Source organism: Eumetopias jubatus, unplaced genomic scaffold (genome assembly GCF_037043125.1).
Source record: "Eumetopias jubatus isolate StellerSeaLion01/CBP00866 unplaced genomic scaffold, mEumJub1_p1.0 scaffold_11, whole genome shotgun sequence".
Lineage (NCBI taxonomy): Eukaryota > Metazoa > Chordata > Mammalia > Carnivora > Otariidae > Eumetopias > Eumetopias jubatus.
The window spans coordinates 119,983,691-120,008,678 of NW_028274817.1; the positions used below are offsets into that span (position 1 = coordinate 119,983,691).

Below are 24,988 nucleotides of genomic sequence, written 5' to 3' on the forward strand. Positions count from 1 at the left end.
GCTCAGTCGTAAGAGCGTGCGACTCTCGATCTCGGGGTCGTGAGTTCGAGCCCCATGCGGGGTGTAGAGATTACTTAAACAAATAAAACTTAAAAAAAAAAAAAAAAAAGAACAACCAAAAGGCATCACCCAGAAAATGAAAAGACTTGGGAGAGATACCTCATTTAGCTCCCTGCCCTTACGGAGCTTGCATCCCATTAGATTTACCTTGATTGTATACTCAAGTACAGTTTCGCTCTTAGGGCTCATTCTGGAAGATACTTTTCAAATGTAAGGTGCCGCTTTCCAGAGATTTCACTTTCTCCATCCTAATGTGCCCTGGTTTCTATATGATTCCATCCTTTTCACAGCTTGGTTGTAGTCCGTTGTTAAATTCAGTTTGAGGTCAAAGGGAAAGACAATAAATTTCTTGAGAGTAGTGGCTTTTCGAGTAAGTATTTTCATGGATAGCTAAGTTTATTTGGGAATCCTCAAGGGGGACCTAGAAATGACAACATAAAAGTAATGGTAAGAGAAATTGAGCCCAGTGATGAACCTCCTTGAAATATTAGCCTGAGTTCCACATTCTGTACTTGTCCATCAAAATGCATCTTATAATTTTTTCTTTTGTTCATTAAACATTTAGCCAACATGTCTGTGTGCTAATCTGACATAGGACCTGATCTTGGTGTTTGCTGCCGATGGCCAGCGACTGTTATCTTCTCAATGAGAAGATGTCTTGAGTAGTCTCTCTGCTGTGTCTTATAATGATCAGGAATAAAACTCAAGGAATTGTGGCCTCTGGAAACAGGACATGATTTCTCTGAAAAGCCATCACTGGATTTTTATCCTGAACTTCTGACCCTACTTCCAGTCTGTCTCATTCAGAGAGAATGGAATTACTCCAGTTAAATGAAGTATCCCAAATCAAAAGGGCTTAATGACTGAGCCATGTCTCCTCCCTGAGATATGCTAGAGTAATCAGTGATGCTATTGTCATTCTCCGTAACACTGTAACTTCTGTGCTGTGTTAAAATCATAAAACTCCTGCATGCTCTCTCCATTTCCCACAGCTGTGATTTCTGGGTCTCTGTTTGCGCATAAGCATTTCAGAATTGTCATGAGGTGGAGGAAATAGCATGTGCAGAGGATTTCCCAAGCCCAGTTGCCAAGAATGAGCTAATTGTCACCCTCCCTTGCATATCATGAGTCTTAAAAACTTCAAATACAAGCCATTCTATAATGATCTACCTTTCCTGGAGAATGGCATGTGTTCACTGTAGAACCTCGGGAAGTATACCAGAAGTAAAATTATAAATTATGTCCTAAGATTAATAAAATAGTCAACCATCCTTTTTCTTTTTTGATGTTTTCATAGCGATGAAAGACAAAGTCGATGCCTGTATTTAAAAGAAATGTTAAGTAAATATGATATAATCTTGCTACCTTGCTTCTGGAAAATTTGTTCAATGGATATCGATAGTAATCTGTTCTCCATAAAAGAATAATATTGTTTTATTTTTAACTTACTTTTTTGTTTAATAGGCCAAAATTACACTTTCTTTCAAGATATAAAAGCAGGAATCACAAATATATTTCAGGCGTCGATTTCCCACTAACTGGTAATAGCTACGTATATGTTGGGTTAGGAAGATTCTGAGGCCGAGTATGACTTAGTAGAAAAGACTGCTACCATTGGCTAACAGTGTTCTCCAAGGATGCAAGATAGGGAGTGGACATGTAAGTCCTATATTTTCCATCTCTGTATAATTGGAAGAAGACTTAACATTTAAAGTATCTTTTAGATACTTAAAGTATCTAAAGTACTAACATCTAAAGTAACTATTTAAAGTAACATTTAAAATACCAACATGTAACTGAAAACAAAGGCCAAATAAACCCTTACTATTCTATCTATATCCTGTAGGTCAATGCATCACGTCAAGAAGCCAAATTGATGGAGGAGTGTGATCTTCTCATTGAGATCATTCAGCAGAGACGACAGATTATTGGAACCAAGATCAAAGAAGGGAAGGTACGATTTCTAGGGTAGAAGATTTCATATTCTCTACCTGGAGAAAACATCATACTCCCATGCGCTTCAATAGCTTAGGAAATATCGAATACCCCCCTTTTCTATATTTTCTGTAATTTCCTCTTAAGTCTTCAAGACAGAGCTCAAAGGCCCCTGGTTGGCCATTTTTTTCTCCACCCATTTCTTTGTATTATCACCATTTCCTATGCACCTCTGTAATAAAAGGATTACATTACCTCTCCTCCATTACTGAACTCCAGGGGGCAGCATGGAGCTCTGGTCTATTATAGCCCTTGTTTCCATCTTTCTTCTCTATGAGAAGGTGGGTTCCGCAGAGTTCATTTCATATTTATCGCTATATCCAGCAATTAACACAGTATTAAATAAATGTTTCAACGAATCAGACTTCATATAGAAGTTGCAAAGTATTTTCCCGTGCCCTTGAGCGAATTCAGACAGGTATAATTTCATAGTGGCAAAACTACTATAGTTTCACTGTATCATATATCCCTTTGTGGATATATTAATAGTAATTCTTTTCTAATAATTGTATCTTTAAAATTCCCATGGTTTTTATTGAAATACTTGGGATCCATTTCATTTTACTCATTTCTCTGCCACCCTCAAAAGGTAATTTTGTAAATATTTAAAAAATAGAAACATTCATTCAAGATCCAATAAATTCATGAAGTTCTATTATTACATATGCTCATAACCATGCTTTAATGAAATATGTATAATTAAATTAGCAACTATTAAGTGGTACACAGAGATTCCAATAACTGATAGACAGGGCTCTGCTCTGTTTTCTACCACATTTAAAAGGTACTTTCGATACTGTATAATATTTTAGATTACTTTGCCTGTGTAAGCTGAAAAATATTTATGCATGTAAATTGTGATGGTGATCAGAAAAGTTAAAGTCAAGTCCAATCAAATAGCTCTGTTATAGTGAATTAACAACTTAATATGAAATCATTCCCTGGCCAAGAACTCAAATGTATTGAGAGGCGACTTTTCCCCACGTACAAATTGTACGACTTTGAAGAGCACTGAATGTCAGCCTGGAATCCTCACAGGACATCTTTCCTGTTCCATTGTCATGCCCCACATGTGTACATCTCTTAATACCTGACATCTCGCAGGTCCTCAGATATACGATTGCCAGAAATACAGCTGCCATTCTTTAATATGCGTGCGGGAGGGAATTTGTTGCCTTTACATGGTACAGGGATCAGTTTTTGATACTCGTAGTAGTCCCTTATCACTGCTGTAACAAATTACCGCAGACTGGGTGCCTTAAAACAACACAGGTTTAGTTTCTGACCTTCCGGAGGTCAGGAGTCCAAAATCAGTCTCACTGGGCTGAAAGTCAAGGTCTCGGCAGTGCTGTTTCTTTCCGGAGGCTCTAGGGCAGAATCCATCTGTTGCCTTTTCTGGCTTTTAGAGGCCACCTGCACGCCTTGGCTCCTGGTTTCTTTATCACATCACTCCGACCTTTGCTTCCCTCCCTCCTTAGATCTCTTTCCCTGGCACAGTTCTCTTTGGTTCTCTCTTCTAAGGACCCTTCTAATTACACTGGGGTCACCCAGATCATCCAGGATAAGACCCCCCTCTCTCAAGATCCTTGCCTTAATCACATCTGCAACGTCCCTTTTATCATGTAAAGCGCCATCGTTTAAAAACTCTTGGGAGTAGGAGGGGAGCATCTTGGAGGGGGGTGGTTATTCAGCCTGGCCAGCATGCCTTTCCCTTGCTTAACTTCCCAGCATGAGGGTTTCTCCCATGAGCTCCATCAAAGTAGTGAAGGGGTGTCGTCATGCGTAGGGTTCGTGCTTTGGTGCACCCAGTCCAGCCCGAACACGTGTCAGTGACAAGAGAACATGGTGAAATAGGAAAGCAAAGACACCCAGCTGGACCCAAAACAAGATAAAGGTCTCCATGGGCCGGAAATGGGACAAACCTGCAAAGTTGCAGTTGCCACTGAAACACGGGACAGGGACTCGGTCTGGAAGAGACCAAAGCAGCGGCACCTTCCACTCCCATGGGTAAAGAGTTCTTGAAGCCCTGGGATAAAAGGGGCCGGAAGTGCTCCGGGTGGTATGAGGGACGACAGTCAGGCTTGATGGTCAATGCCACGGGCCGCATAAGGCTTCTCAGTTCGTTTAAAGGCACCGAAAAAGATTATTGCCAACCTCTATCCCGGGTCATAGTTTTTAGCGGTTTCGGGCCTGGGAGTCTGGAACGAGTCTGTTGTTGGGCTGGAGCCTGGATCTGCACTACTTCTGATACCTGCTCAAAAGACAAGCCTCAGAAATGCAGAGGATCCCTGAATGAGGGCCCCCAAGGGTGAGGGAGGTGAGGAAAACTGATGGTAATACCGGTAGGTGGAGGGGACGGGAGGGGGCTGAGCAAAGGGAAAATGATTATGAATGACTTCTTCCCTTTAAACCTGAAACTCACACCGCAGTGCTGAAGCATGTAAAGAAATGTTGCATTTCTGAAAATAGAGCCCGCAAAATCAACAAAGACATTATCTCACCCCAGGTGAAATTCATTTTATGGGAAAATAAAGAAAAGATGTTTAAAGCGATAAATGAAGGGATGACTTCTATTTTAAAAGAGCAAAACCTTGTGAAGCCACAAAAAGGGTATAAGATCAGAAAGAAAGAAATGTGAAAATAACACATCAGCAGTTTGGGAGGCAAAATGTAGACACTGAAACTACAAAGACAACTCAGCCGCAGGGGGGATTTGGAAACTGAGTTTTAGCCTCCACATAGGCGACGCCATTCTGCATGTAAGAATACGAAATTCGAGCTATATTTCATGCCAAAATTAAAATTTCATGCGAAAATTAAATCTAAATGGATATTCCTAATGTGAAAGACGAAATGATAAAACTTCTAGAAGAAAACGTGAGAGGAAATCTTGGTGAACCTTGAGTTGAGCAAAGAGTGTTCATATACAATGTTAAAAACATCAAAGAAATGCGTACATATTAAACAGATAATTGTATTACATCAAAAGTAAAAACTTCTGTCTAAAAGGCACTGTTAAGAGAATGTAAAGACAAGCCACAGGTTGGAGACAAATATGTGTAAGTTATTCATCTAAACAGAAAAGTATTCGTACGCAGGTATGTAACAAATTCTCAAAACTCATTAGCAAGGAAACAAACAATACCTTTACCAGAATGGATAAAAGATTTGAATAGGTACTTTACCACGGAAGGCGTGTGGATGGCAAATGAGCACATGAGAAGATGTTCAAAATCATTAGTTGTTAAGAAAAGTCAGAAAGGGAAATTTAGAACCTCAAGGAGATACCCTACTTACCTAGTAGAACGGTTAAAATGAAAAAGATGCACCATACCAAGAGTTGTTGAGAACATGGAGGAACTAGAACTCTCACACGCTGTTTGTAAGAATAAAACTGCATTTTGGAAAACTGACGGTTCCTGAAGTAGTTATACATACGCCATTCTAGGTGTTTGCCAGAGAAATGAAAGCACATGTCCCTGTAGGACACGTGCATGAATTTTCATGGGAATGGCAAGGGTAATAGCCCCAAACTGGAAATGACCCAAATGTCTATCAGCAAATGAGTGAATAAACAATATGTGGCACATCCATTATTTCATTTATTCAGCAACAAATAAGAACGAGCTACTGATGCATGCAACAACACGGATGAATCTCAATAAATTAGGGTGAGCGAAAGAAGCCAGACAGAAAATAGTATATACTGCATGAGCACATTCATATGGAAGTTTAGAAATAACACTTTCTAATAATCTACGGTGACAGAAGACAAATCAGTGGTTGCTTAGGGATGAGTGACAGGGAGTGGGGTAGGGGACGGGATGAATTACCAAGGGCAGGAGGACAATGGAGGCAAGATCTATGTGTCCATTATCTTACAGGTTTACACATATTTGCAAACTTACCAAATTTGCACTTTAAGTATATACAGTTTGTTGTATGTTAATTGTATCTCAGTAAAGCTGTTTACAAGACAATTGTATATTTATGTACTGGAACAGCCTTCAAAAGTTAAAATTTATGAACTCGGGTGACATGTATTCGTATGGACAAATCGCAAACATATAAACAAGCTTTACAATGCGTGGAGTGAGACTTGTTATATAAAATTCGATAAACTACAAAAAAAAATCCCATACGATGTTTAGGCACGCATACATACTTGGGAGTGATCCAGCCTGAATTCAAAGAGGTGTTTTCCTCTGGAGAAGGACTTGAATGAAATTAGGGAGGGACACACAGGGCTTCCACGCTATCAATAATATTTTACTTCCTTTTGAGAAATCTTTTACGCTAATATGATGGAAATATTGAGATTTGGTAAAGCTGGGACTGGGCACGGGGAAGTGGATCATATTACCTTAAAAATCGTCTGTGTGTTTGAAATTTATCACTTTTTAAAAAGTACACACTTGGCTCGGGGACATTATTTCGGAAGGCAGTCTTAGAAAGCAAACATTACTTGGGAAAGACGAGGCCCAGTTTGGCTTTCTCTTGAGTTACTGCTTTGGCAACATCGCCAAGGACTAGTGGAATCCCAAAGCTCGGAATTCACGGTGACTGAGTCCCTGGCCAGGGCACGTGGTGTCAGAGATACATTTTGAGGAAGAGAAGAGCGTGAGTACCAACGCGCTGGGAAACCGAGGTGCTGGGCAGGGAGGGCCAAGTATGGATTTGGTGCCCCATGAGGGTGCCCAGGGTGGTGTCTGGGCAGTCTTGAGGACGCTGAATCCAGAGAAGGGGCAGTGGGGCTCTCTCACCGGCACTTGGAAGTGGGGAGCTGGAGGAAGATCCGGCAGGACCGCGGGGACCACGGTGGTGACGTGACTTCGGCCGCCATGGGTCTCTGGTGTGGATCCCGAGGCCATTAGACCTGGTGGAAACAGACTCACCGCAAATCCTCCAGCTGGGGGCTTGCCAGGTCGGCAGGGTTGGGACCCACTGGTCCGTACTGGTAATGCTTGCTCTCAGACCATTGTGCAGCCTAGGAAATAAATAAATAAATAAATAGCTCGGCAGCCTTTCTCCTCGGAAGGACTGGCGAGTCTCAAGCCACGAGACTCCCTGGGAAAGAAGTGTCTTATCTCTTCAGTAGGAGGAGATAAATTTCATGTCAACACAGCAAGAGCCGGCAGCAAACTCCAGACTGAGGAAATTAGGTGTTTTATGTTCAGACACGGATGGGTGGTAGAACGCTGCGGCCACAGAGAAAAAGGGTCCCTTCTCTTCACGGCTTTTAAAGTGTACTCCAGATCTCCAAAATTTAAGATCAGTAACTGGACTATGTGGTCGGGCTTTTCTGGAGCCTTATAGAAACGCCAAGTCAGGCCTCATTGGCAATGCAGAGACCTGTGATAACTGAGGATCAGTTGTTAGGACGTAACAATTTTGGGGTGGGGATCCTGCAATACATGTAAAAGCCCATACGTTAAAAGCATTTAAAATGCATTTAAAGAAAAACGAAGGGCTGCTTTTTAGAGCACGTGTAAGGTATAATAAACAGCAAATAAATTGGTACGTATAGGCCTGTGTCCTCACCGAAAGGAGATTCAACCGGCAGGCTGTGTCCATGATGAGCATAGAGCGAATTCCTGAAATTACAACGTGCAAGCAACACTTCCCAAAGGAAAAGAAGAACAGGGCCCACTTGGAAAAATGTCCCCCGTGTCAATGACACTTAACGTATAAAGAGTCTTCTTACGTGTCAGTATCCAGTGTTTCTTTTCAAAACTCAAATTTTATTCGTCTTGTCAGATTTTTAAAATAGTACATAAAAGAGAGTTTTCTAAGGACGAAATTAGTATTTTGCTAAATGCTCGGTGTCTGATTCTGAAGTGTTGTAGCAAGTTAGGACAGTGTTTCCCGAAGGGTGGTTCAGATCAGGGCCGTTTGATCAGAATCACTTAAGTTGGCAAGCTTTTTCGGTAAAGGGCCAGATAATGAATATTTTAGGCTTTGCCATACAGTTGCTGTTGCAACAGTTCACCTCTGCCCAGTGTTGTAGGGTGAAAGCAGCCATAGATGAGTCATAAATGAATGAACGTGGCAGTGTGCCAATAAAACTTTATTTACACAGCTAGGTGTGTGCTGGATATGGCACACAGACCATAGTTTGTGAACACCTGATTCAGAGTAGTGTTTTTCTTTTCTCTCTCTCTCTCTTTTTTTAGCTGAAGCCCACAGTCAAAAATAGAGAGGACACGAAGCCCAGCACGCGCGTGTGCAGGCGCACACATGGCAGGGTTTTGCAAAACCGAATTTGCCCTCTGGATCAGGAATGCACTCTGCTACCTTCTTTTCTCCTCTCCTCTCCTCTCCTCTCCTCTCCTAGTTTGTTTGTAAGTGCTAGTTCTGGCCATACTACTGACCCATCACCTGCAGCTCATTGCCTGTTGGAATGCAGACTCGTACCACTCTGCCAATAACAACTGTTCAGGGAGGGTATTGGAGAGGGGGCCCAAACATTTACAGTTTCTCTTTTCAGAAGATTCCTGCTGATTCTTGTGCACACCATTTTGAAAATCTCCGATCCGGCATGTCAGATGGAATTGTACACTTGAACTAAAATTAAAATTATGCCAACAATTGTTTTCTGTAAAGCATTCCTATGTTTTCAAAGGAGGCTCTCATTTTGGCTTCCTTCAACTTAATGCATGATTTAGGGTTGTTGTTTGTTTGGTTTTGTGTTCTACCTTTTCTGCTCAATGCCACTTTTAATTTCCAGTATCATGATAGAAGAAAAGAAAGAAGAAAATAGAGTTCAAGCATTGTTGCATTTGTAGTGTGTGGGATGGATCACTGATAGGCAGACGAAAAGGCTAAGTGACTGACACAGACTTGTTCTAAAGGAGTATTTTGACTTATGTTTCTTTTGTTGGAATTGTAGTAAACATCTTTAATTCCGTCGTATGCTTGAATATTTCGTTCACTTGGATTGTTGGGGACTCTTAAGTTATTTTCCGTCCTCTGATGGATGATTTGGACCCTAGGCCTTTCTCAGCTTTACGTCTGGATGTAACTGTGTTAGATGCTACATCCAATTTGGTGTAAAAGAAGTGTTATTTCATTCAACTGATGAACACAGTTAATCTGCTGTGGATGGTCACCGTAATTATAATGAGTTACGTCTTTTACCAGGCTTAATCTCCTACGCCGTTTGCTCCAAGGTCTTGGCACTTCATTCTCTCTTAACTCTCTCCTTGGAGGAATTTTTCTCACTCTTGCCCGAATCGTGCCGCTGCTGCCTCTCTGTGTAGCATGAATTTCCTTTGTTTGCTGCAGTACGACATAGCTGGAATCAGATGGTCCTTAGAGGCCTCCTGAGTTCTGACATCTCCTTCCTTCCTTTTCTTCGATTAAAGTTGCATGGGGATGCTAATGATGACTTGGAGAAAGAAGGAATTTCTTGGAGTTAGCAGGAATTCTGGAGGGGGCCGGAGCCAGCCTGGTCTGTAAGACAGATTAACTGGCTTCCTCCCTACCCTTTCACCCAGGGCTGTTTTCCATTCCGGAATGATCCTGAAGCCGGCCAAGACCTGTCCCGGGCTGTGTGGATGGGGCACTGGGCGCCCGGCAATTCCAATTAGCAGTCTAATTTTGACTTGGCTTCTGGCCAGAGGGCTTCATCTCACGGCACATTTCAGACACCCTAGCGAATGGTCAAGTGGGTTACCGCGCACTTATCTTGGCCTACCCCCGAGGTTACGGTCAATTACGTCTGAGGGTCGTTTTCAAGCAAGACAGAATCAGGAATTGGAATGGAGGTTGGAGCCAAACATGCATTTTTATCCCGACTGGGAAATGCTTATCAAAATAGTTCTTAGTTATCAAGGAAGCACAAAGTACCTGGAAATGACGTTCCCAGTGAGGGGAAAGGGCCCAGCTGTGCTTTCTTTGGCTTTCTCTCATCTGCTCAACAGGAAAAATATTAATCAATGGAAAAGACGCTGGCTTTCTGTTCATTTAACACACGAGTTTTAGATCGTGTGGGAAATAGTAATACCTCATGTTTTCACATCACAGTTCTATGCCGTGGATTGCAAAGACCTTTTGGGAAAAGGGTTCTTACTTAAGCCACACATTTGCACCTTACGGGGATGTCTTATTTTCTTGATGGCCTAGCTGAAACCCTGAGACAGAGAAGGTCCCAGCGGCCGCTGCCGTCTTACAGTAATTGAGCGGAATAGTGAGGGAAGAGGTCTGGTGACCCTTGTAGCTTGCCATTAGGCAACACCTTTTTTCCCCATCAACAAGGAAGCAATTCACAATAAAGTATTTTCTCATAAAACAAATTAGCGACGCTTCTCCAAGGAGATCAAGAATTATCCAAGCCAGGTGTCCCCGAACTGGGATTTCCATATTTCTCCGCCCACTCTTTGGACTTTCACTGAAGGACAACTTCCGTGCAGCGCGATGCACACGTTGGAAGGGTCCAGCCTGATGCATGTTCCCTCTGCAAGCCCACCCACCTAACCATCTCCATGCCTCTTTTCAAGGTGATGAGGCTTCGCAAACTGGCTCAGCAGATTGCAAACTGCAAGCAGTGCATCGAGCGGTCCGCGTCCCTCATCTCCCAGGCGGAACACTCTCTGAAGGAGAATGATCATGCGCGGTTCCTACAGACAGCTAAGAATATCACCGAGAGGTGAGTTGCGGGGCCTGCTGGGAAGTTCTCAGCCGCCGAGCTCCTGTGTCTGGGGAGTGATCGGCCGGCCTTGCCCTCGCCTGGCTTTTGTTTTCATTTTCGAGGCTGAGAGGCTGAGTACCGGGGAGAATAGAGGCTTTGAGTTGCTTTGTTCCAGCTAAAGATGCTTCCCTTTGACATGTCAAAGCCTTTTCAGTAGCGCCCTGGAGTTCAAGGCCTTTGAAACAAGAGTCCCCCGGTTGGAAAGAATAAAATCAGCCTTGCTTTGGGGGGGGGTGGAGAGGCGGGGGGGGGGGGGGGGGGAGGAAGCTTACCGTGGCACAAAAACGACAGTTATTGTAACTCTCGGACCTGATCTTATCGTACGCTTGGTAACAAAGAGTCAAAATGAAGGCAAAAACATAAAAGGGAATCTTTTCTTCCATCTCAGGGCTCATCTATTAAAAAGAAAGCAAACGCCCAGGTGTTGTGCTCTGTTAGACCTATTTTTATTTGGTTGAGAAGGTTCGCCTGGATAGAAAGGTCAAAGCTGACTCATATGGGAGAGAAAGGACCCAACTGTCAATCTCATACCTCTTTCTTTTAAAGGGTCCTTTATTCTGGGGCAGGGCACATAAAGAGAACATTATTCGAATGGTCAGTTCAGCAGTGAAACTGATGGGAGTCACTGCTCCTTCGCTCCGCGTCCGTCTGGGTTGGCATAAACTTAACTCGCCTTGGCTGCTGCAAACACCTACAGCAGTTGTTAGCAGAGCCAAAAAAAAAAAAAAAAAAACCCACCTCACTCCACCTAAATGATACCTCCAACCCCTGCCAGTGCCCTGGACTTTCCATTCATTCTCATTTCTGGAGGCCCCCTGCCCCATATACAAAGCAATAATAGAATCCTATCACGGGACAGCTCATTCATGCTGGTCTTTATCCTAGAGCAGAAGTCTGCAAACTTCGATAAAGGGCCGGAGACGAAATATTTCAGCTCTGCAGGTTCTAAGGTCTCTTTCCCAACTACTCAGCTCTGCCGTGATTAACTCCATAGCAGCCGATCATAGACAATACAGAAACAAACGGGCGTGCCTGTGTTTCTACCAACACTTCCCCAAACAGGTATTTGGCCCTCTGGCTGTATTTTGCCAAGCCCTGGCCCAGGGGAAAAAAATACTCACCGTCGTCTGACTTGCATTTCTTCAAGGAAAGAGAAAGAAAACTAACCTTAATTGAGTGCGTGCTTGTGTCGGGCACTGTGCTAATTCTCAACATAGCCCTTGGAGGTAGGCGCTGATGTTTCTGTTCTCACCGTTCTTTGAGTCAGAGTAACATACAGTGGTTTTACAGCTCTGGTCTTGTATCGAACCAGCTTCGTGGTGTCATTTCTTATATTTGAGAAAAAATTCTTCTGCAACTGGTTACGATACTTAATCTCTTCCAAAGCACGTGGCCAACAGCTGCTTATCATCCTGTTTATATCCTTAAAATGATCCCTCCCTACTCTTAAGAGAAGCCAGTTTCTTTGCTCAGGACTCCTAGGTTCCCAGTGTGTGTCTTCACAGCTCTCCTCTGGACTGTATCCAGTTGCTTTATGTCCATCCTAAGGTTAAAAACTGTAAACGGTGCTAATACTCCGGTGTACCTAGGACACTCTCCTAGACCCTGTTTACACTTACGTCGTGGTTTCCAACTGGAATCCAAGAATACTTTTCTCCAGCTACAAATCACGAGATGTCCAGATGAAATGGCTACTATGAGCTGCATTTCTCAGCACTCCCTCAAAATTTGATCAAGTGTAATATGAACAAACTCACACCTATCGAGGGGAGAGAATGTGGCCCCATAACAGTTGGGATAGAACATTCCGAAAGAAGACCTACCTTTGAAGTATAACGTAAGCGCAGGAATGCCCCACATGTGATCTCCCACAGATCCAGCCCGTCATAACCGGTCCCATTCACCTCTACCTGTAACAAGCCCATCTCTTCAAGAACAGAAACATGACTTTGATTTTTCTTTCTACAGACAGTGAACTGTATAATACAGTTGACCCTTGAACAGCATGGGTTTGAACTGCTCAGGTCCACTTATACACGTTTTGTTGTTTTTTTTTTTTTTAAATAAATACAGTGCAGTACTGTAAATGTATTTTCTCCATCATATTTTCTATAGTAATATTTCTTAATATTTCTAATACTATTTTCTTCTCTCTAGCTTACTTTATTGTAAGAATGCAGAGTATAATACATATAACATACAAAAGATGTGTTAATCGATGCTTTATGTTATCACTGAGGCTTCTGGTCCCTGGTAGGCTCTTAGTAGTTAAGTTTGGGGGAGTCAGGAGTTATTCACGGATTCTCCACTGGGTGGGGGTCAGTGCCCCTAACCCCCACATTGTTCAAGGGTTAACTGTGTACTGTATTCTCAAGCCTCACTAATATATAGTTCTTGGTGCAATTGTATGCGCACTTTTATAAAATCATTTTAAATAAGCAAAACTGTTCACTAAATCCAGGCGTAAGAAAGTCGGCCTCCTGCTTATGAGAAGGCTAAAGTTCCATCAAGTTTGAAGATGCAGCCCCTCTCTTCCTGTCTCTGTTGGCAGTCCTCTTGGTCAGTTCCTGGGCCTTTCTCTCTTTCTGGGAACGGAAGGTCGTGAAAGGGCGGGGGGCTTGGACCAGGACCTGGGAAACTCGGGCGGCGATCCCAGCACTGCCACTTTTTAACTATGATCCTTTGGGTTCATCTGTGAGCTATTTTCTGCATAGAGTGTTGGGCTCATAGGGGCGCCCGGGTGGATTAGTCCATTAAGCGTCTGACTTGGCTCACGTCATGATCTAGGGTCCTGGGATCGAGCCCGCATGGAAGCTCTGCTCAGCGGGGAGTCTGCTTCTCCCTCTGCCCCTCCCCCCACTCATGCGTTCCCTCCCCCCCCTCAGATAAATAAAACCTTTTTTTAAAAAAAAGAAAAAAAGAAAATTGGGCTCATAATAGCTACCTCTATCAGTCGTTGTAATAATATTGTTGATGACTCCTAAGAACAGGCCTTTAGCGTCATAGATACTCCATGATGTCTGTTGGATTTAAGTTCTCATAGTTTAGTATGTCAGTACGGTCCCGCCTTGTATGTCTATTCTGGGGCTGGTCTCTGCCTGTCTGTACTCTTCAGTCCTTTACTTAGTAAACATTCTTCTCTAGGACATGACTTCATAATTCTCTGCCTCCTATTGTGTCTGCCTTGGGCTTTGGCACCTGTACACTTCTAAACCATCTCTATTGTTCTATTCAAGCGGGGGAAAGCCCGGAACAAACTTTCAATCCTGCAAGCCTTCCTAAAGGGAGACTTGAATGAGATTTTTCTGCATCTTTAAATCACTTAAGGTAGATATGTTCATCTACAGGCTGAATCAAACTGCAAAAAGGTTTTCGATTCAGAAACATAAAAAAACAAAAAACAAAAAACAAAAAACCCAACGACACCCGAAGGAGAGAGACCCTCAAGCTTTACATTGTAGGAGATGGCATACGCTTTGGAATCCAGTGTCTGGCTCTGTGCTAATTGCTTAGCAGGATTTATGGACGGCACTGGGGCTGCTCCTTTAACACTTGTGAGTCTAATTTTGCGCATACGCTCCTAGCAGGCAGAAACCCCGGCCGCCTTGTTTTCACCATTATGGCCCCAGCACATAGCAAACTGCCTGACATGAATGAATGAGTGAACAAACTATAAAACAGGTCAATTATTGCTACCTAATCTGGTTGTTATAGGGACAAAATCAAATAGTATAATAAAACTATTAGTCCCGTTCCTGTCCCAAGGTGATCGTGCAACAAATGCTAATTCCCTTCCCTCCCACTTACTAAAATGACGCACATGGATTGCATAACATACTATATTCTCAAGCCACACTAATATATAGGTCTTCCGTATGATTGTATGAGCATCTTTATAAAATTGCATGAAGTAAGCAAAACTCATCGAAGCATAAGAATTTGCTTATGAGAAATCTGAAATTAAAATCACTTGTAGCAGCAAATTATCGAGAGGATGGTAAAAAGAAACTTCCCTCTGAACAGTACTCATTTTTCAGAGCTCCTAGGAGGGTGTCCGACTCCTCTGTCCTTCAGCACCATAGGCAGTTCAAGGGTCCATCAGACTTAGTCAGAATATAAAGCTAAGAGCTCCAGTTGTCAACGATGGAAAGATGTCACTTGATTTTTAAGAATTCAAGCACGTATGATGAGTGGGTTTTGAAGTGTGTTCTGGTAGGGTGTTAATTGGTGTTAAAACAACAAAGTTTCAGAGCCAAATGCATTTGGGAAATCCTGAGCAGACCAAAGCAAACCACGTTTTGTTGCTGTGAGACCTCACTGGGTTTTACCACGGTGATTTTCCCACTCGCCCAAGAGAGACCCATGTAAGTGCCGTTGTCAGGGGTCGGGCACGGGGGCCGATATTAGGCAGGAAGGGTAGAGCATCTTCCTCTGGCATTGACTGACAGAGAGCCTGCGAGCCGTGTAGCTCCAGACACGTCCACCTTCTGGAAAACTGGCCCCATGTGGCCCTGGCAAACTGTCATGGAGATTAGGAGCGTCGAAGTCAAAATCGAAACAGGAACTAATGTGCAGGTCACCCCCTTAAGCATCAAGATAGGACACAATGTCCTTATTTGCCTCAATATGGTAAGAGCTTAACACACACTCACAAGCATGTGCACACACGGGCATATAGGTACACACACACACACACACACACACACACACAAATATGAAAGCACAGAATTGCAAAAGTGGCATAAGACTGATGACCCTGGTGGATTTTGGCAACTCATCTGAAAGGCCAGAAGATGGGCAACAAGGATTTGGGGAATAAAAACATGGCCTAAAATGTTGAATCTGGCAGATCTCCCCTTGCCTGTCACTCCAATTACGAATTTGAAATTGTAGCCAAAGATAAATATCTTTCCTTCCATCAAAAAACTGTGTAGGTGTTAAAAGCTGCAGTCATCTGCACGGATTCTTGCTGTCAGTCTTTGCCTCCCAGGCTTAGGAACTTCCAGCCTCTCCGTTCCCACTCCACAAAGTTCCCACCAGCAAGATGGCAGGCTTTTTTTTTTTTTTTTTTTTAACACTGTCACTTGCCCGAAGCACGTTTCAGTTAACTGTGGATCACAGAACCAGGAGAAACTTGGGAGTGAAATCTATTTTGGGTGAGCCTGAGCAGAAGCTTCTGCCCCTGGACCGGGAAAGCGCTAAAGTGAGATTATCTGTTCAGAGCACTCAGGATCCTCTCAGCCCGAGATCGGTGCCACACAAGAACGACAGAGAAATGCGAAAGAAAGATGGCCGTTTCTTCAAAGCTCAGTGCAGTTTTCCCTGCTGGACATCATGAAACATTCTCATTGGGGTTTCGCTTTGAAATTTTTATTTGAAGAGTTCATGTGGTACTATAGCATTTCTTTTAACTTTTCTGCACTGACGCAAATTTTTTGGGCTCTTTAAGAGCTTCGTATATATTTGTTGAGTAATCCCGAGATCGCTCTGAGTTTGGAGGAGTTTTTGTGATCATGGGTCATAAGGAAAGCATTTTTTAAGTACAGTTTGACTATCTGTGAAAACTGGCTAGCAACCATGCCTATATCTACCAGTCTAAATTATCAGGTCTTCGTCACAATGATTAGCCCATTCCCCTTGGGTGCGCTCTTTAGCCAACAAAATCCCCAAACTCTGCTGGTCGCTGTTTCTTGGTGAAAGAGTTAGGTGGTGAATTTAGATTCTCCACCCTCATTCAAACACTTGAAACTTTTCTTTCCAGAGTTTATGCCTCTTCAAACTTTTCATCAGTGGATCCCAGGATCATCCCGGTTATTACATTGTTAATTATCCCATCTACTTCCCTCCCTATACAAAGCTGAAAATGGTCCAGAAGTGCAATTATAGAAACTTCATTTCTAAGGATTTTGAGCACCTCACAGGTGTAACTTACACTGAGGTAAAATTCAGAGAAGATAAAATTAACCATTTTAATGTGTGCAATCCAGTGGCATTTAGTACATTCACAATGTTGTGCAATTACTACCTCTATCGAGTTCCAGAATCTTTTCATCCCCCCCCCCGCCGGTAAACTCCATACCCACTACGTAGTCATCGTCCATTGCCCCCGCCAAGCCCCTGGCAACCACTAATCTCTCTGTCTCTATGCATTCGCCTATTCTGGACATTTCATACAAATGGATCATACAATACATGGCCTTTTGTGTCGGGTTTCTTTCACTTAGTGTAACACTCTCAAGGTTCATCCACACTGTTGTGTGTATTAGTACTTCACTCCTTTTTATGGATGAATAATATTGCATCGTATGGATAGACCCACAAGTGTAATTTTTAAATAGCCAAAATACATATCTTTATAAAATACAAAGTTTTAAGAGCCATTAAGAGACACAAAAGGAGGGCGCCTGGGTGGCTCAGTTGGTTAAGCAACTGCCTTCAGCTCAGGTCATGATCCTGGAGTCCCGGGATCGAGTCCCACATCAGGCTCCCTGCTCTGCGGGGAGTCTGCTTCTCCCTCTGACCCTCTTCCCTCTCGTGCTCTCTATCTCTCATTCTCTCTCTCTCAAATAAATAATAAAATAAAATCTTAAAAAAAAAAAAAAAAGAGACACAAAAGGAGATACATCTCCTTAGGTAACCAGGTTGAAATTTTTCTAGATTAAATGGAAGAGTATAGACCTAGCTGCCAGCTAGCTTTGTGACTTTGTATAAATGAGCATCAATACTCTTAATTAGAAAATAGCTAGATTTGGGCGCCTGGGTGGCTCAGTGGGTTAAGCGACTGCCTTCAGCTCAGGTCATGATCCCAGAGTCCTGGGATCGAGTCCCACGTCGGGCTCTCGGCTCAGCGCGGAGCCTGCTTCTCCCTCAGACCCTCTTCCCTCTCATGCTGTTTCTCTCTCTTTCTCTCGCTCAAATAAATAAATAAATAAAATCTTAAAAAAAAAAGAAAATAGCTAGATTTAGAGCTGAACCATTTCAGAGTGTTGCTTTGCTCGCAAATTCCCAGCACCCTACACAGTACCCTACACATAGTCGGTCCTTGGTGGTGTTTACCGAACTTTGTGAAATACCCAGATCAACAAGATTACGGGTCTAGCATAGTCTGATATGCTCAGACATGGTTTATGTCATGCCACAATTGTATCGTTTTTAAGAGGATCGCTTGCATTTTTTAATTAGTCAAGACATTCTGCTATTAGGAACTGAACTTTGCAAATCAACTTGAGCTTAACACACACGTAGCAGGAGATTGTCTCATAGCAGGAGAGTCATATTTACCAATACGTAGCTTTATAGTTTATAAATGAGAAATCTTAACTTGCAACTGTAAATGAAGAGGGAAAATGGTGCATCCATTGGAGGAATTTGTGAGAAAGCTCATGAATATTTTCCATGGCATCTGCTGGGACTATGGTGCAAAAAAAAAAAAAAAAAAATGAATACAAGGAGAACGAAACGAGCCAGACAAAAACTCCTTTTCTTAATGTTTACTTTAGAAAGAGGTTAGTAATTGATTAAACTAATCCAATATCTGGAAACATTCTTTTTAAATCTTCACTTTGCCTTTTATGCAGTTTGAAATTTTGGAGACTCCTCTTTGAAGTGGAGCAGGGTCGAGTCTAAAAGGAACGAACCGTTTCCCAGACAGATGTGTGAAGAAATGCCTAGAGCTATGTGCTTCTCGCTGGGGTTAGATGTGAAGGGGCCAGGCTGTTAAATACACAGCCACATGAAATATGAATATTCTTTCACCTCCGTGGGGAATTTTTTTCCGGTAGTAAAAAGGAAGGGGGGGGGCAGCCATTCTACTGTTTCCCCAATTCCTTTGCCTCGTCTTTAAGCTTGCATTCATTTGCATTGTGTTGCTGTGTTGTGCTATTCCCAGGTTCTTTTTGAGGCTCCCGTGGAAAAACAGCACTATTTTAAAATGATACTTGTTTTCTTTCTATTTTTTTTTCATTCCTAGGCGGCAATGGTGAAAGGCATCTTGACATTTCTAAAAAGTTGTTTTGTTTAAATTACAGAGTCTCCATGGCAACTGCATCATCCCAGGTCCTAATTCCTGAAATCAACCTCAATGACACATTTGACACCTTTGCCTTAGATTTTTCCCGAGAGAAGAAATTGCTAGAATGTCTGGATTACCTTACAGGTATTGTCTTGTGTGTGTGTGTGTGTGTGTGTGTGTGTGTGTGTGCGCGCGCGCGCGCGTGCGCGCGCGTGCATGTGCTTTAATATTGTGTACATTCAGTGATATGCATACTTTGCCACCACGTCGGTTCCCTAAAAACCAGAGGTGTGGGCTCCTGATTTAGGAACAGAGTCTAGTATTCCCATAAATGATTTCTGGCACACTTTTTTTTTCCCCACCCAAAACGACACGGTCTGAGACCAAATTGGGGACAGAGGAAAAGGGAGACTCTCGATAATTAAAAACATACTTCCCACCATTTTCTCTCTGCTGGCCATCAAAGAGATACACAAAGTAGCGTGGCTATTGTCCGCTTCATCTCGGCAAGGCATCTGACTCTCACAGTGCCCTGGCAGAGAAAAAATTGGCAGCTAACTCTTGATTGGGTGTCTACTACTCTGCTTCAGCTCCTTGTATCCGAGACCTTGTATAATCTTCACACCATCAAACTGAGGTAGCATGTTATAATCCTCATTTTGCAGATGACGGAGGTCACCCATCTCGCTGGAGGTCAGGTAGCTAGCGAGTGGCAGAATTAGGATTTGGCTTGGGTCCGTACGGACTCCAAAGACCTCTTGCTCTTTCTGGTAAAAGACGTCATTTCATCTTGGCAAAAGGTCACCATGGCAAACGTCCCAAAAATCACATGTGAATTCCTGGTGCCATGTTTCTGATAGGCTTTTTTTTGGGGGGGGGGGGTCAAGCTTACAAAACAAAAGGAACCGCAATAAAAGAAAACCTCTGGCTACTCCTATTCCTAACCATCCAGATTTTTCTTTGCTGTCAACCTCGAGAATGAGAATTGAAATCATTCACTGGTAGAATGTGGACTGTTTAGATGACCTTTATTCGTGTTAGCCAAAGCCACCGGTGCCTGTGACTTCAGGAGGGTGCCAGATGTGCACCGAACCGAGGACATGCAGCCTTCGAGAGACCACATCCCTAACTTAGCGTGGCATCAGCTTCCCCACTCCAGTTCCGTGTGTGCGTCTTGGAAAAGATGGAGCAGGAGAAAGGGAACATTGTGAGATGTTTGTTTTTACAGTCTGTGGATCAGAAGCGAGGAGTTTTGTATCCAAGGGGCATGATACCCAGATAGGTTTTTGCTTTGCAAGAAGCCGAGGTGCTGTTTTTAGCCTTTCTGTATTTGCAAGGGAAGCAGTCATCCCACAAAGTTCTTCTCTTACGTCATTCTTTCAAACCGTACCACTCCTATTAAGGAAGAAAGAAGTTGACTCCAAAATGCACTTGCAGTAAGGAACCAAACTTGGTTTCAAATATTTATTAATTTACTGCCCTCCTTTTTTAAGCTTTAACTCCGGAGTCTGTCTAAACTAACACTACCCCCTAGAACCTTCCACAGTGGTAGAAACATTCTGTATCTACACTGTCCATTATGGTAGCTGCTGACCACATGGGGCTATCAAAAACTTGAAATGTACATAGTGAGCCTTTACTTTTATTTGACTTTAATTCAACCTAATTGAAATGTAAAAAGCTTGCGGCTACTGTATGAGACAGTGCAGGTCTAGACTTTCTCTGGTTGAGCTGGTTTTCGTGATGGCATCCTATGAAAAATCTTTTTTTTTTTTTTCCCCCTCTTACATCATTTGGGATTGAGTATGATTGCAACAACAGAAAATCCAGTTAGCGGTGACTAAACACATCAAGGGGTGTTTGTATCACGCAAACCCAAGCACGGAGGTATGAGCTCCAGGCCGGGGCAGCGGCTCAGTGAGGACCTCAGACCCCAGGCTGTTGCTCTTTGTCTCTTCTGCCACCTTTGCTGGGTTGCCTTTTTGCCACATGCTCACAGCATAGCTGCCCTGCCTCCATGCATCGTGCTCAAGTCACAGGTAAAAAGGGAGGGCCGCAGGGGAAACGGGGGCAAAAATCTGTCTTTGTTTATTAGGAAAACAAAAAGCTTGCTCAGGAGACCCATCTGGCAAATTCCCATTTGTGTCTCATGGGCCAGATCTGCGTCACAAGGTCATGCCCAAGGACAAAGAGGACTGAAAGACTGTTGGGCCGGGCCCATGACCTTTCTGCACAAAATCAGTGTCTCGTTGACCTGAGTGTGTCCTCCCCATTTCCCAAGAATCGTCTGATGGTGTTCCGGTGGGCATACGTTCACGGGCTATGTCTGCATGCGAATGCCAAGGCAGTGATTAGAAGGGAATGTGTGAACGTAGCCCGCACTGACTAGGACCGTGTGCGCCATATATCATCCCGATGGCTGTTTATGCCAAGCTTGAGACCACATGGGGTACCTGCCATTCTGCCTTCTGAACTTCAAACCCCAAATACAAATCTGGCCCATTTCTAGACATAACATCGATCCTGGCCATAACATATGATGCTTGGCTGGTATTGCCCAGTCCAAATAGTTTATCAGACATTTGTAAGCAGGAAATGAAGTGTTTGTGGAGTATTAGCCCACCATTTCTCCTGTCCTGTTTATGACAGAGGCAAGAAAATAACAGTTCTGCTACCAATCCCACGAATATTGAAATTGGCAGCATGCTGCTGTTCTCATTTACGGTAAATTGGGTATTGACTTTTCAGGACAAACCCATTGGGCTTATAATCAAAACAGGGTTAGCCTGCATGGCTGTGAAAACAAGATTTTTTTTTTTTTCCCTCCCCGTGACATGCCTCTAAGTGGTATGTCAAGTTAATAACCCAGAGAGGTGACATTTCCTCCCCGATCGCAGCTACCGCCATGTGTCTCACAGCTACTGGCTTATTTTGAACATAAGTTTGCTTTCTCTTTAATCCTGTATTGCAATGCAGAAAGGACGAAATCTTTCTACAGTGGTTGATGGAAAAGTAATTCAATGGACTGCTTAGATTATGGGAGAATAAGCATTTCTCCACCGCTCCCTGCCGGGTGATCGCGCACCAACAGGGACCACACAGACAATCATAAGGACATTTTATGGTGCAGCTGGGCCTCCCCCGCAGAATACATCTCTGGCTTGGTGTCGCTGATTCATGCACATCCAAGTCACAGCACATGACACTAAATCTTGCATGTGGATACTTCAGGAGACAGATGTATAAATACATAGTCCAGAAAGAACGCTTTAGGGGCTCTATAGAGCCCTTCTATCTTAATACATGACTTAATGCAGTGCCTGCCCACATGTATAGGCGTGCAGTAATGCTCGTGGAATTCAGTAAGCGAGAAACAAAGCTGGTCTAATTGACTTTATACAAACATAAAAGTTACTTGCTGTGTACGGTATTTGTCCTGGACATCTCTTCAGCGGACAAAATGAAGAAGCCTAAAACAGTTCGAGTTTTCAGTTTACCATATTTATAAACTCATCTCCTTCTTTGGGTTTGTTTAGGACTCCTCAGTCCTCATCAAAGTTAAGGGCAGGAAAGAACTCTGCAATAGTGTGAACAGAGGTTGCTACAAATCTATAGAATGCAGATATGTTTCTCCTTTTGAAGTTAGGTTCTCATATACAGAAGAGTGGCAATAAAGGCCCGGATCGATTCTCTAAACCAGGGGTTGGCAAACTTTGACTATAAAGGGCCAGATGGTAAATATTTTAGGCTTTGCAGGACATATGGTCCCAACTACTCAACTCTGCTAGTGCACAAAAGCAGCCACAGACAATACATAAATGAATGAGCCTGGCTGTGTTCCAATAAAACTTTATTTACAAAAACAGGCAGTGGGCCAGATTTGGCCCATAGCCATAGTTTGCCAACCCCTGCTCTGAAATACTGTTGCCGGTGCAGAGCACTCACTGCCTAGCCTTTTTCTTGCTCACAAACTCCTCTCATTAAACCAGTTACGGAAATCGAGCCGGTAGATTTTTGAGTCAACTTCAATCATTATTTTGGTGGGATTTGGGCTTCTCTGCTCCAGACTGTGTTCAAGACATAAAACAGCAACCTTCTCCAGTGATAAAGTTAACCAAATGCCAAGGAACTATGTTTTCTTTGGGGAAGGAAAATGTACTTCTTAGATATGATTGATTGTTAATCATGTTCTTCTTAATTTGAAATATCACCTATAAATTGAAAAATGGGAAGAAAATGGGGCTACACTAATGAAGTGGGTTTTTTTTTTTTTAAGATTTTATTTATTTATTTGACACAGAGTGAGAGAGACAGCGAGAGAGGGAACAGAAGCAGGGGGAGTAGGAGAGGGAGAAGCGGACTCCCCACTGAGCAGGGAGCCTGATGCAGGGCTTGATCCCAGAACCTCAGGATCATGGACTGAGCCACCGAGGCACCCCAGGTTTTTTGGGGTTTTTTTTTGTTTTTTTTTAAATAAGTCATCAAAACATCTAATGAAAGAAAATTTTCAAACAACCATTTGACTGGTTTGTTACAGGATAACAAACATTGGTATTTTTCCAGTTGGGTATATAAATATAAAAATAGGTGACCTCACAAAGCTCCGAGGTTGGCAAACTTTGGCTCGTAGGCCAAATCTAGCCCTGACCGGTTTTGTAAATAAAGTTTTACTGGAAGCTGCCCACGTCCATTTGAGTATGAATTGCCCATGGCTAACTTCATAGTTCAGCAGCAGAGTTGAGTAGGTACAACAGAGACCATATGGCCCTCAGACCCTAAAATATTTACCACCTAGACTTTTGCCATCTCCCCAGTGTGGAAAAGTTTGCCATCTCCCCAGTGTGGATGAAATCACAGAAGTTCATCTTGTTTGTTTTTTGTTTAATATTTTTTTTTCATGGATAAGAGTATTATTTGCTTAACCTCCTAAACGTACTTTCATGTGAAATAGAGATAAGTCCCTACTGGCTGGCTAAGTCACGCTACCTGTTAACAATCACAGCAGCAACCAGCCAACCAAACGTTCATTCTTTGGGTTGGGGTCACCACCTCTGGGATGGATAGTGGTCCTGATGGACCTGTGTAGAAAGGCCTGCTATGACTGTCACACATCTCCTCTGAACTGTGTCCCGGAGGTGCCTGCCTCTTCGCTGATGAGCATTCTTGATCCCCACAGCTCCCAACCCTCCCACGATTAGAGAAGAGCTCTGCACCGCTTCCTATGACACCATCACCGTTCATTGGACCTCCGATGATGAGTTCAGTGTGGTTTCCTATGAGCTCCAGTACACCATATTCACCGGACAAGCCAACGTTGTTAGTGAGTATTGCACCCCGTATCGATTCCTCTGTTTGGTGACTCTTTTCAGTTAGATCGCATTTCTAAATTGAAGCGTCAAGGGAAGACGAGGAAGGAAGGAATACGCTGTATTGGCTGCATTTCCTAACCAAGAAGATGATAGCATTCACTTGTACTATACTAGCAAAAATAGCGAGCCAAAGAGTGGTGAACATTAGTCATCTCTAGCAAACCACATGGATGAGTCTTACAAACATATGGTTAAGAGAAAGAAGCAGGAAACAAAAGAATACATGCATGAATCTGTTTATACAGTCATAATTTAAAGATAAAAAAGAAAACTATTTTGTGGGGCACCTGGGTGGCTCAGTCGGTTAAGTGTCCGACTCTTGATTTCGGCTCAGGTCATGATAGAGCCCTGCATCGAGCTCCACTCTGAGCGGAGAGTCTGCTTCAGATTTTTTCTTCCTCTGCCCCTCCCCGCCCACTCGCACATGCACATGTGTGCTCTCTCTCTCTCAAATAGGTAAATCTTAAAAAAAGAAACTGTTTTGTTTAGAGATGCATACATAGGTGTAAAAACTACAAATAAAAGCGAAGATGATGGTTGCTTCCGGGATGGGAAGGGAGTGGCACCATTGGGAAGCAACACCTGGGGGGGTCATGGGGTTAACTACTTTCTGGGTGGGAGGTACATGGTTTAGTCATTATAGCATACATTTAATATTTTTTTAATTTTTTTTAAAATTTTTTATTGTTATGTTAATCACCATACATTACATCATTAGTTCTTGATGTAGTGTTCCATGATTCATTGTTTGTGCATAACACCCAGTGCTCCACGCAGAACGTGCCCTCCTTAATACCCATCACCAGGCTAACCCATCCCCCTACCCCCTCCCCTCTAGAACCCTCAGTTTGTTTTTCAGAGTCC

The 24,988-nt window shown here is 43.0% G+C and overlaps 1 protein-coding gene across 3 annotated transcripts in view; it reads left to right on the forward strand.

Annotated features, from left to right (window-relative positions):
• Window positions 1-24,988, forward strand: part of MID1 (midline 1) — a 106,955-nt gene that overhangs the window by 58,231 nt on the left and 23,736 nt on the right. For all 3 annotated transcript variants that reach the window (XM_088028519.1, XM_028115059.2, XM_028115060.2), the window contains exons 3-6: window positions 1,907-2,014; window positions 10,554-10,702; window positions 18,772-18,899; window positions 23,932-24,075. In XM_088028519.1, coding sequence (XP_087884645.1) covers window positions 1,907-2,014; window positions 10,554-10,702; window positions 18,772-18,899; window positions 23,932-24,075 — 529 coding nt within the window. The remainder of the gene's footprint in view (window positions 1-1,906; window positions 2,015-10,553; window positions 10,703-18,771; window positions 18,900-23,931; window positions 24,076-24,988) is intronic.